Source organism: Neovison vison, chromosome 3 (assembly GCF_020171115.1).
Source record: "Neovison vison isolate M4711 chromosome 3, ASM_NN_V1, whole genome shotgun sequence".
Lineage (NCBI taxonomy): Eukaryota > Metazoa > Chordata > Mammalia > Carnivora > Mustelidae > Neogale > Neogale vison.
In genome coordinates this window covers 4,905,454-4,918,120 of record NC_058093.1, presented here as the reverse complement: position 1 = coordinate 4,918,120, position 12,667 = coordinate 4,905,454, and the positions used below count along the sequence as shown (strand labels likewise).

The window sequence follows — 12,667 nt, the reverse complement described above, 5'->3', positions numbered from 1 at the left end:
CTCTGCCTGCCTCTCTGCCTACTTGTAATCTCTTTCTGTCAAATAAATAAATAAAAAATCTTTAAAAAAAAAAAAAAAAAGAAAGGGACAGAACCAAGTGGTGATAAAGGAACTTGGGTAACCTCCAGATAAAACCACTGGGGCAAGGGAAGTTGAGAGAGAAGTAATTTGATTACCTCTTAATAATCCCCCAATCCAGAGTTTTAAAGGATGAAATCAGTTCTAACTAAGGGCAGCACATTTGATAAAACATGCTTTCAGGAGCTCTGCCTCCTTTACCCCTCAAATTTCCCTCGGTTACTCGCTAAAATCTAAGTTTCTATAGAATAACGGGAAATAATTATTTTACTTCCCAAAATAAAAGGATTAAAATGTAAATGCATAGTTGAAATAATACTTTAGGATACATGAATTTTATGCCTGCATAATCAGTGGATGAACACAAATGATTAAGAACTGACCCTTCTCATTTCTGATAACATAGAAAGAACAAGAAAAAGAAACAGTCCAACTCAATACTCATTTACTGAGCATCTACCGTGTGCTAAATCAGTCGTTTTCAAGCTTTTATGACTGTGACCTTTAGTAAGAAATGAAATTTATATTGCAGCTCTGTGTAGCTGTACATATGGGTAACTAAAACAGTGTTATAAAATAAAACCTATACTTGCTAAATGAGATGCACTCCGTGTTTTCTCTTCTAGTATATTCTGTTTCATGTTTACAAAAACTCTAGTAAGTGACCCACTAACTCCATTTCATTACCCACTAATAAATTGTGAATTGTGGTTTGAAAAAAACGGTGCTATCCTTGCTACCCAGAATGTGGTCTGTGCACCTGCAGCGACAGTAGTCGGGGGCTTATGAGCAGAGCATAACCTCAGGCCGCACCTCACACCTGCTGAATCAGAATCTGTATTTAGGGGCATCTGGGTGGCTCAGTGGGTTAAAGCCTCTGCCTTTGGTTCAGGTCATGATCCCAGGGTCCTGGGATCAAGCCCTGCATCGGACTCTCTGCTCAGCAGGGAGCCTGCTTCCTCCTCTCTCTGCCTGCCTCTCTGCCTGCTTGTGATCTCTGTCTGTCAAATAAATAAATAAATTTTTAAAAAAAAGAATCTGCATTTTAATCAGACCTCCAGGTGCTCCCCGTGCACGGTAACCTGTGCCAAACAATGCGTGGAGAGAATGTTTGGGACAGGTCCTTCTTGTTATCATTTAGGCTGAGATTGTGACACAGGGATGGTCCTTCTTTTAGAATATACATATCCAAACATCAAGGTTACAATTCAGTATCTCCAAGGATATCCCAGGGCAGTTACGCTAAAAACTATAAGTAAATGGACAAACCAAATTTACCAGAGCTCCTGAGCCCCATTAAGAATCACTGGTCAACTTGGTTAAATGAAAACTGCGTACGGATTTATTACAAAGGTGCAAGCCCGTGCCTCAGGTGACATGGAAAGATTTTACTTTGGTTTTCATTGTGGATGATGTCATAAAAAATCATCTTATTCCCGGAATATTTATTGATGGAGGCATCGCTACGACTTCTGAATTTGCCGCTTCATCCACATGGGAGAGTTTGCAAACATCTTGATTCTACCGACAACCGTCCATTCACTGAAACGTGATATGACTTCCAGGAGAAATATTATTAGTTGAGCTGAGTTCGCACAACTCATTCCCTAGGGTTACTTCCAGTAGGTCCCTAACCAAGGACCTCTACGGCAAAAGAAAATGGGGTCGCCCCTAAGCGACTATAACTGCTCATTAAGGACCTTCCAGTTGCGTTAGTATGTTTCCTGAGTGGCGGGAAGTTTCAGTCTGGAAGCTGCTAATCTTGCTAACACTAAAAGGCTCTCCCATTAGCAGCTTCTGAGTTGCATTAATAATAAGAAAGTAATAAAGAGACCGCAGCTGTTGAGTCCCTCCTGAGGAGAGGCTGCTCCCTTCTTATCCCCATGGTCCACTCTAATGGGCCTGCCTGTATTAAAGGAGTAGCGTGGGTGATAAGTGCAATCCATTCTATCAAAGTCGGAAGTTCCTTCTTTCTGGGGAGGAATACCTTTTCTGAAGGTTCCCAAGTTTAAAACTATACAATCTTTACTTTTGCAGTTGAAGTTGATCTGTTTAATTCATAACTTTTTTGACATACAAATGCAAACCATCAAGTACAGGAGGGAAAAATGTTGCTTTATAAAAAATAAATATTTCTACTCTGGAAAAACTAAAACAGAGAACTTCCTTAGAGGTCTTCCTGCTTTTTTTTGTTTTTTGTTTTGTTTTGTTTTTTGTTTTTGTAAATTAAATCACTTACCCGGCACAGAACTGAATTAAAGAAAATCAAGGAATAAAGACCTCTGCTTTTGTAAATATTAAAAACTCTCTTGCTAATAGACAAAGAAAAAATGAGGGAAATATGTTAAAACAAAATAAGTTGGATTGGATTTGTTCGTTTCAGGGTGTATGTTAATATATGTGTCTTTGCTAAAGATGTTATCTGATTAGGACCCATAAAGATTGGAGGTGATACTGTACGTAACAGCTTCTGGTCTTTTTCTATTGAAAATACCTAACCTTTAACAGAAATACGTTTTTTTTAAAGATTCTCTTGGTTTAAACATCCATTGTAAAGTATATTATATGTCCACAGAATATAATTATTTATTATAGTAGTTAGGTTGTTGCAATTTTTCATTTATAACCAAAACTATTTCTCCTTTCAACTACATATTTTTTAATTCGGTTAATAGTAATGTTCAAATTTTCATTCTTTGGAGTCAACAAAATATTTGAGTCCAACTTACACTATTGTGTCCTGATCTTGAAAAGTTATTTTTATAATTAAGTTATATATTGCACATTTCTATGTTTGTAATTTATAGGAGAAAAAGGATCAATATCAAAATATAATCATCAGTGAGAATATATATTTTTAAAATGAAATATATCTTCATAACCCTCCTAGAGGAAATCACTATAATGGGCTCTGTACAATATTTATACAAATTCAAGAAATTACTGTGTAAACCAACTGGAAGCAGTTTGCTAAAAACTTATAATCCATATATTTTCCTTCTAAGTATGAAACATCTTGAGGAAAAAGAAGACATATCTAATGTTGAGGCTGCCTATCTAAATATTTTTAATTATGCATAAAAAACTTTGAATGAAAAAAAATCTGTAATTTAGGAAAGAGAAGAAGCTAAGTATCCTTATAAAATAAACACTAGATATTTCCTCTAGGCAAGTAACAATCTAAATCCCTTTTAATTAATAACTCTTTCAGATGGTCTACTTATTAGCCAAGATTTTTGATGAATCCAGTAAACCCTCTTGTTTGTCGTTTCTCTTTGCTTGTTAAAAGCTGAAGTGTTTACTACAAACCGACGGGTGGCATATTATTGCTAGTGTTTTCCTTAAATTTAGGCAAGAAAGGAGGTAACTAAGGCATTTGTTGAATCGCCACAAAACAAGCAGGTCTATTGGAAAAGTAGCAGCTTTGCTATAGAACAGTCTTGGAGTGTTGGTATTAAGCCACTTACCTGAATTCTTTTTGTTTACTTGCTCTCGTTCTCTAGTTCACGAAGGCTCAGGAGAAACCAGTCAGAAGGAGACGTCAACCTGTGATATTTGCCAGTTTGGTGCAGAATGCGATGAAGACGCCGAGGATGTCTGGTAACGTGTTCTTTCCATTCTTTAAACAAATTATAACAATTAGTCCTTTCTTTTTACTCCATCAACCATTTCCTAACAGACATTTTCAGCGTCGTCTTCTTGTCCAGTTCCGAAGGGGGGAAACGAGGCCTGTAATGACAGCAAGTAATTTCTGAAGTGGAATTATGAGCTGGACTAGGCAGGCAGCTGCCAGGAGCTCTACTTGAAAAGATAATTTTAGGTTCTGCTAAGACCCCCCAGTACTATGAATGTGAAGACATGGAAAGAGAGACCCTGTTTATCAGAACATCCCTCAAGAACCGTGGTTGATAAAGAACGGGTAGTTGTTAATCTGTTCTCTAGTAGGGCAGACCTGGGTAGCTGCAGAGACTGTATTTAAGGGTACGTGCGTACACACACCCATAGCTGCGTCAGGAAGGCGGTAAAGCCAAGAATGACTTCTGGGCTTCTCTCGGGATCAGCTTCTCTCTTCATCTGAGCAACACTCAGCTTCTTCTGAAAAGATATGCTGAACAAATAACAATGAATGAAATTCACTATTTTGCATGAGCCCCAACATGTGAGTCCTCTAGGGCACCCACGTGTATTGGTCCTGCCCTGATCATACCCAAAAGGAGCAACCCCAAGTTCAGAGTGAGTTGTTCATGGCATGATAGTGGAAAGAGTGTGTTGGTCCTGCCCTGATCATACCCAAAAGGAGCAACCCCAAGTTCAGAGTGAGTTGTTCATGGCATGATAGTGGAAAGAGTGTGTTGGTCCTGCCCTGATCATACCCAAAGGGTCCATGTGTGTACTTTTTCTTCTTGGTTACCTTCAAAATTACCCCACGGGTCGATTCCACCATTATTTCCCCTTGCAAAGAGGAAACTGTGTTTTGAGGTGTTGAAGTGAAGGGCTGGAGTGAAGCTACGAGGTGAAAGTAACTGGAAGGGGTTAACATTAACTTCAACCGAAGATGTAATCAAAATCGTCCTTCTCCTGCCCTGTCTGGAACAGTAAGACAGCCAGACTGCAGGCAGCGTGCGTACAGCGACTCAAGACCTACAGGGTTAGAGCCGGAGACAGGTGGACGCCTGCATCCGGTGGTAGGAAGATGTCCAGGCAGGCCGTGTCACCGCCGGTGCTCTAGCCAGAGTTCCCATCTATGGTCTGAGGGCGGGTGGAATGAGGAGATATGGAAAAGGCTGGTGGCATCAGAAAGATTCAGCAGTAGGTCGTAAGTCCCAGTCTTCAGAGGAAGAAACTCAACTACAAAGGGAACAAGGAAAAGGCAAAGCAGAACTCCAATGATCAGGGAACTCATTATCAATCAGGAAAACCGCGGCAGATACAGACAAGCCTAGATAGATCCCCACTGGCGGAAACTGGAGTAGAAAGCCAAGCTTGGTTCCAAGGGGCTGGGACAAGTGTCTACTTCGCAGAAATAAATTACAAGGTCAGAACGAGACCAGCAGCAAGGCTGACTGGATGCTGAATCAGTTAGCTTCTGGCTAGGACATCTTGTACGCCCCCAGCCTGGAGACAAGATTAGTTCCAAAATGCGGAATAAAGCTGAACCTCCAGATGGGGGTAAGTGGCTATAGCTGTGAAGATTAGAGGGATGCAGGGGGCAGGGAGCCAAGAAGATCATTATACTTCCCAGGCAAGAATGAAAAGTTGTTAGCATTTAAATAAAATGTACTTAAAATGTCCGATGTAAGCAGGAAGGAATGGCGCGGAAAACGGCAGTGTATTGATTTTCATTTACATAAACACCTTTGTATGTTAACACGTTGCGTTAGTTATGACCGTGAAGGGCAGACGGGAACAGCTGAAGGACACAGGAATAAAGCGATAAATGAAATTAAATAGGCATGGAGCCGAAGAGACTCTAAAGTGCGACAGGAAGCAGTCGGGCAGTGATCTGACTGCAGTACTGGTCAACCGAAGCAGGGGAGCCTTGACGTGTTGCTGATTCGGGAGGAAACCATCCCCAGGTCCGAGAGCAGACCAGACGTGACACCCTGCGTATGCTACGCGGCAACAAAGAGGACAACTCAGTCTTCAGTTTTATTTTTTTCCTTTGATACTAACTAACTCACAGTTCTACGCATACACATTTCCCCGATCTTGTCTTATGAATCAATAACAAGACAAGGAATGCTCCTATTATGTTGCTGTTGTATCTGCAGTATTGGAACAAAGATGAAAAATTAACTCCTGATCTTTCTTTAACCCTGGCCAAAGAAATTAATATTTTATATTTCAGTACAAAAATGAAGTCTAGTTTTTCAAAAATGCTTATGTACTTTCTAGATGAAGTTAAACCTTTGTTAGAATTTAAAAACCAGCTGATCGATACAGTCATCATCAGTTCATCTTCTTTTCGTAGCTGGATGAGTTTTTGAGTGATACAAGTCACTCTGGCCACGGAAAAGATAGGTGGATACGTGATAGATTAGATAGATGGAGGAAAATGGAGGAAAAGGAGAAAGAATAATGATTAAAGGATGCCACTGATAAACATGATCTTAAACACCTTGCGTCTGAATACCTTTGAGAGAACAGAAGGTTTAGAAGCCCGTAGAAGCCCCTCACTTACAGTCTCTGATTTCATTTCAAGGCTCTTCCCTTGCCTTTTTCTCTTATGGAGAACATCAGGGCTATAGAAATCAGAAGATCGTCAGGCTTTCTCAATACCGAAGAAACACCGTTGTTTCAGAAAATTCTTCAGTTACGGTTGTTGACCTAAGTGTAGGAAAGAATTAAGCTTCCAAAAGAAAGAATTAACAGTCCACGTGGGAGGTGGCTCGCAAGGCAGATACATGCACCCTCATGTGGAGGCTTCCCTTTACTTAGGACGGGCTTCCAGCCAACGGGACACCTGTGCAAAGAGATGTGAAAGCTTATTTATAGGGGAGGGGTTAAGAGGGGAAGGAAAGAAGGACTTAAAAGATTGCGTCTCTTGATATCTAGTCTAAAAAAATTCAAAACTAATATGTTTATACATCAAAGAGACTCTCAAATATATCCTGCCAAATATAATTTATAAGGGAAAAGAATGGCTTATAAATGAGTGAAACATAATAAAGCTGACTCATTGCAGAGTAATAAAGCCCCATCTGATAGCACAGGGAATACCAACTCATGATTTCAACAAATACTTCTGATACTTGGTTAGTTTTAGAAACAGCGCTTTCTTCCCTTAATTATCTTACCTGATAAATTATTTCAGTGAGTCCAAAGTAGGTCAATGGTAACTCTCTTTGCACTGGGAGCTACTCCTAAGAAGTAATTAGCCTAGAACTTTCTGTTGGTCCTGTCAGTCAGAAATAGTTCAGAGCCCCAGGGTTGATACTTGATTTAATATAAGAAAAAAGCAAGCTGATAGCTGGGTCTGATCCCAGGAATGGCTGGGTAGGAAATAGGCTGCACGCCTGACATTTCCAGGGTGTCAGGATAGACCGAGGAGGGGCGCACAGGTGTAAAAGCAGATGTGTTTCGTGAGAAATGATATAAAGGGACAATTTAAATTATGTGTATTTGCTTCACATGTGAGCTTGATCGCTCCTATTCCCACTCTAACGTTGCTTTTGTACCATTCTCTACATGCTCCTCAGGCTCCATTAGCAAAATCGTATTGGCTAAAATGCTATTAATTCCTCAGTAGCTGTTCATTTTCTCTCTGAAAGCATTAATCACGTTTTCCAGTTTCACGGCAGCACATCCTTGAGTTAGGCTGCAACAGGAAGAAAGGGAAAAAAAAAAAACAAAGTAGCTGCAGTAAAATGAGTTCAGAAAAACTGAATGCGCATCCATGTTTTTCTTTATTTCACGGACGTTCCGTCGCTGAGACAGGGTGTGGGCTTTGGCATCCCTTTTGTGAGCCGTACAAAGACGGTTGAGTTTGAAGTCTTTAACATCTTGCGTCTTTGATCTGAGAAGCCTCCTTGTCACTAGGAAGACTGGGGCTGGCATCGTTCCCACTCTTAATGCATTCTGGACTGCGGAGAATCATGAATATTTGAAGCAGGACAATGGCCGTGGCGATCGCCGGCGCTAGACTCCACCATACATTGAAGCAAATTAGGCATCAGGTCCTGCTGACTTTAGTGCTTTTGGATTATGAGCTTGATAGGGAAAATTAAGACACCTCTGAGGGGAACCCAGAAAATGATTTCTTTTAAAACTACTACCAGTCAACAATTGAACAAAAGGACTGTGTTGCATTTGGAAACTTTCCAGTTGTTTTTCTACTAAGTAAAAAGAAGATTGGTTAGGATCGTATATGGGATCTCTGCAGAAGAGGACGCCGATTAGTCACAAAATCTTAGTGATCCCAGAGTCCATTCAGTCTTCCCTGAGGGTAAATGCTTTCGTGGAAATCCTGTGCTCTCTCGCCCCAGAACTATAAATGTGCTTACTTAATTAGGACTGACTTCTAACAGGTGTTTACTGATGGAGAGAATAAAAACACTCACACAATGAGAAACATAGGTCTGTTCTTGAAAATCCAAGGTTTTTGTTGTTTGTAAAGACGGCTTCATGAGAAAACCTTTTTGATTTCGAGATTCCTAGAGTTGGGAGTTTGCCGCCCTCAAACTGCCTCTTCTCCACCATGATAACAATGCGGCCACCTCTGAAAACTGCCATGGCCTTTTCTTGTTGTAGAGCTGGGTGGAGAACTGAAGAATAAAAACAAATCTTTTTTTTTTTTTAATTTTAATTTTTATTATTTTTTAAAGATTTTATTTATTTATTTGCCAGAGAGAGAGAGAGAGAGCACGTAAGCAGGGGGAGAGGCAGGCAGAGGGAGAGGGGCAGGGAACCCGATGCGGGGCTCAATCCCAGGACCCTGGTATCGTGACCTGAGCAGAAGCAGATGTTACCTAAGAGAGCCACCCAGGCACCCCTTTTAATTTTTTTAAGATTGTATTTATTTATAAGACAAATCTCCTTTCTCTTTCATGCCTCCATTTGCCCAGAAAATTTTTCCAGACGCGGAAATATGCAGCTCTGGATTTGGGGTAACACATATATTTCCATTCCCACCATTTCAAGGGAAAATGCTGATATTTTTAGCTAATCCATAACTGTAAAAGTTTTATTTTGTTTCCTTCTTTTATATATTCCTCTACTTATCCTACTGAATCAAGGGGGGGAAATCTTGTATTTTTTTTTAATTCCACACAATGAAATAAGATTCAGAATGCAATTAGAGTTAAGACTAGCATTTGGTACCTCGTCTCTACGAAAATCTGTGCAGACACCACCTTATCTGTGACCCAGATTTCCTTCTATAGTGGCCGCCTGTACGTAAACAAAGCCACAAACAGAATCTGAGCACTTTAAGGGTCACTTCTAAAGACAAATGAAAAACAGTGCATTTCAAATGCACAAAAATCAGTCTCAAAAAACAAACGACAAGTAAACAACTAACCCACCCTCCAAAAATGGAGCATTACATGTTGTGAAAAGTAAAACTTAAAAAATAAAATTGAAATTTGAAAACAAACCATGGTCTTTAAAACAAAGGCTTACTCAGGTCTTCTGTGATGTTGGGTTCCTTGGAAAGGGATTGGGTTATCACCTAAATTCTGAAGCCTTTTGGATTTTTCTCAGTAGCTATACCACAACTGTGCTATCACACAGGGATTAACGAAACTTAATTAGGGTGTGGCAGATAGCAGCCGTAGTCTGGCGAGGACTGCCCAGAAACACAGTACGGCAGTAACGTGGTCTCAAGCTCACGTATGTTGTACATGTTTTTATACTTTTTATTTAGCTCATGCAATATAAATCATGGAACTTACATTTTATATAAAAATAATGAAATACTGTGAAGACAGAACAAAGGAAACAAAATTCCCAAGTACATATTGTGTTTCTATCACTAACTTAACAGTTTTTGTTACTTGTTTCTCTTTTGACTTGTTTGAATCTGCTAACGGGGTGTTGCCTGCCTTCTGGAGCTCGCTCACCAAATGCTCACTCTCAACTCCCTCTTGACTTTTCTTTTCTTTTTTTTTAAGATTTTATCTATTTATTTGAGAAAGAACAAGCAGGAGGGACGGGGCAATGGGGAAGAGAGAGAAGCAGACTCCCCGCTGAGCAGGGAAACCCGACACAGGACTCGATCCCAGTACCCGGCCGTCATAACCAGAGCTGAAGGCAGACACCTAACCACGAGCCCCCCAAGCGCCCCTGAGGCTGAGTTTCTAGTGTGCTCTACGGGTCAAAGATTCCGGTTCCCGCACCCCAGTGTAACACCCCAGTCTCAGAAACAAAACCACGAGTGTCCTAGTTCTCAAAACATCCAAACCTTCAAAAGCGTGTTTCTCCTGTTGCAGGCACCCCTGGAGTGTTTCCATTCGCGGAGCTCTTTAATCCTTCTCATAATCTTGTGAAGTTAGATACACGAATAATTCCCATTATTCTTGTGAAATAATTCCCATTTCACAAGAAAAGAAACTGAGGCACGGTAGTGAAGCGAAGTGGTTTGCCCGAAACCCAACAGCAGGTGGAGCTGCTGAGATTAGAACCGCATCAGACTGACTCTGAACACCACCCCTCACTGTCTTCTCAGATATTTAGTGACATAAATTGTGTGTGTGTGTGTGTGTAGCACACACATATACTGAATTTCACAGTATATACACACATATATTCGTGTGTGTGCTACACACACATATACTGAATTTCACATTTCTTTTCTTGAAATAGAATATGAAAACCAAGACTTAAGTGATGAAACCATATTTGTACGACAGCTTCAGTGTATTTTCTTTTTCACTAGGTTTATCTAGTTTATTTCCTTGGAAGCTGTGTGTTTTTCCTTTTGGGGTTGGTTTTGTTGTTGTTGTTGTTGTTTTCATGGAAGCATTGAATTATCTGTGGAGATTATCCGTATCCAACTAGATGAGGTTATTAGGCATTAGATGGCTAAGAACAGACCTATTGTCACCAAACCCTGGTTATTTTGAGCTGCTTCAACCTCAGGTAGCTGGTGTTGAAATGACAGCAGCAAGCCTGGTGATGGACCAGGGGAACATTATTTATACGGTAACCACCAATAGGTTTCAGATCTGTTCTTTCCAGACAGGAGGCATGCAACACAACTGTTAGAGAAGAGCCCCTTCACAGCCCTCCCTCCCCTAGTGCTGGTGCGCCCCGTCCGCATCATTCCAAAGGGCAGAGAGCTCCGAGGAGCCCCGCGGAGCAAGGGCCTGTCCAGTAAGCCATCTGCCCAGTAGAGTTGTCCTTGGCATCTCTGAGAATAGCTGATGGGCTACATGCCCCTTTCTAAGTAGCAAAAGAGAGTTTCTTCCAAATGCATGTTCTTACTGTAAGAATAGAAATTGTGATACGCAGAGAAAGAGGGAAAAATCACTAAATTAAAGGGCAACTAAAATGGCCCATATGCCAGCGGGTTTTTATCCCTGTCCTAGTGGCACTGCTCCGCTCTGTCTTTCTATCTGGCACTTAAACATATCATGTCAAGCCTTTTATTTCTCAATCTAATGTATCTTCTAGAAGGTTACATTGAAACGGATTTTTTTTTGTAATTATAAAAGTGGTACACAAAGAATTTGGAAAAAAAAAAAACTAGAACTAGAAAAGCTCCATTAGGATATCATTCCATCATCCCACATTCCGAAATAACCACAGTAAAAGGTATCTTCCCCCACATCTGTGTTTATGTATGTGTGCATACACGTGTCTGTACATGTTCTTGATGAAAATCAAATCATGTTTTACTCATCAACAGAGCCTCCCTCCTAAAAATTTTACTTAACATTAAGGCTGAGTTTGGAGATTGTGTGGAATGCTAATCAAATCGGTGAAAAATATATTCAGACTTGAACATGATTTCTGTGGCCCATATTCTAATTATCCTTTCAAAATTTATGCACTTCTTAAGACATAGAATTGAGAGTACTGTCCTAACATTTTTTATTTAAAAAATTTACCAAAACCTCAATCCCTCCTAAGTCTACATTAGACATTTTTCTTGGTTAACTCCAAGAGACTGGATAGTATGTTTTCGGAGAACATTTCATTGTCTGTATCCAGAGCGTTCATAATAAATAGCTTTCTAAGGTATAAGCATTATTTACAGAGAAACTGTCCTCCCAAAGGTGTTTTAAATTGGGTCAAAACTGTTGCTAGTCTTCAGTGGTTTACTTCCAAATAGTAATATATTGTATGTGTTGCTTCATCTAAACAACAAATCAGCTAGCCATCCTTGGCAGCCGACATCGGTCTGTTCCAGACATATTCCCCTACAAACAGGATGTGTACTATCTAACAGTGATTGAACAAACTATAAAATTACATGCAACACTCAATTAAATAATCAATATTATTGAAAATCTAAATGCTTATTTTAGTAAGAAAAAGAAAGGAAGAAAGAAAGAAAGAAAAGAAAAGAAATGAAGGAAAAGGAAATCTGACTTTTCCAGGCACCCAGTCAATGCCAAGTACAATTAATCAGGAGTGGATCCATTCACCCCCTCGTCACTAAGTTATGAATGAGACATAAGAAATCAGGACGATGCACTTGGGACAGATGATCTTCTAGAGGTTGCCTACCACAGCTCTTTTTTATTCATCGCAGTCTTTTCAAAGTCTTTGACATAGTAGTTTACTCTGTTCTCTGAGCTCTTTCTAAAATGAGCTTTCTACAGTCAAAATTTGCCACCCAGGATGATGAAAGCAACGCTAGCCCACTAGCTGCAGTGTCTAAGAGCAGCCGCTACTCAAAGAGGTGTTGGATACAAAAATTGGAGGGGATGCAAAAATAGTAAATAAAAGGCTAGCTTCAGATTAGCAAAAAACAGTGATATATTTCTATAACAAACATAGATACCTACATAAACATAATACTTTATTTTTAAGATTTATTTATTTATGAGAGAGTGGGGGGGAGGGGCAGAGGAAGAGAATCTTCAAGCAGATTCCCAACAGAGTGCAGAACCCAACGTGGGGCTCGATCCCTGGACACTGACAT

At 40.1% G+C, this 12,667-nt stretch overlaps 1 protein-coding gene across 1 annotated transcript in view; it reads left to right on the top strand.

The window, feature by feature from the left end:
* TMEFF2 (transmembrane protein with EGF like and two follistatin like domains 2) overlaps positions 1 to 12,667 on the top strand; it is a 227,909-nt gene that overhangs the window by 127,204 nt on the left and 88,038 nt on the right. Inside the window, exon 5 of the mRNA XM_044241197.1 lies at positions 3,582 to 3,678. Within this exon, the coding sequence (XP_044097132.1) occupies positions 3,582 to 3,678 (97 nt within the window). The remainder of the gene's footprint in view (positions 1 to 3,581; positions 3,679 to 12,667) is intronic.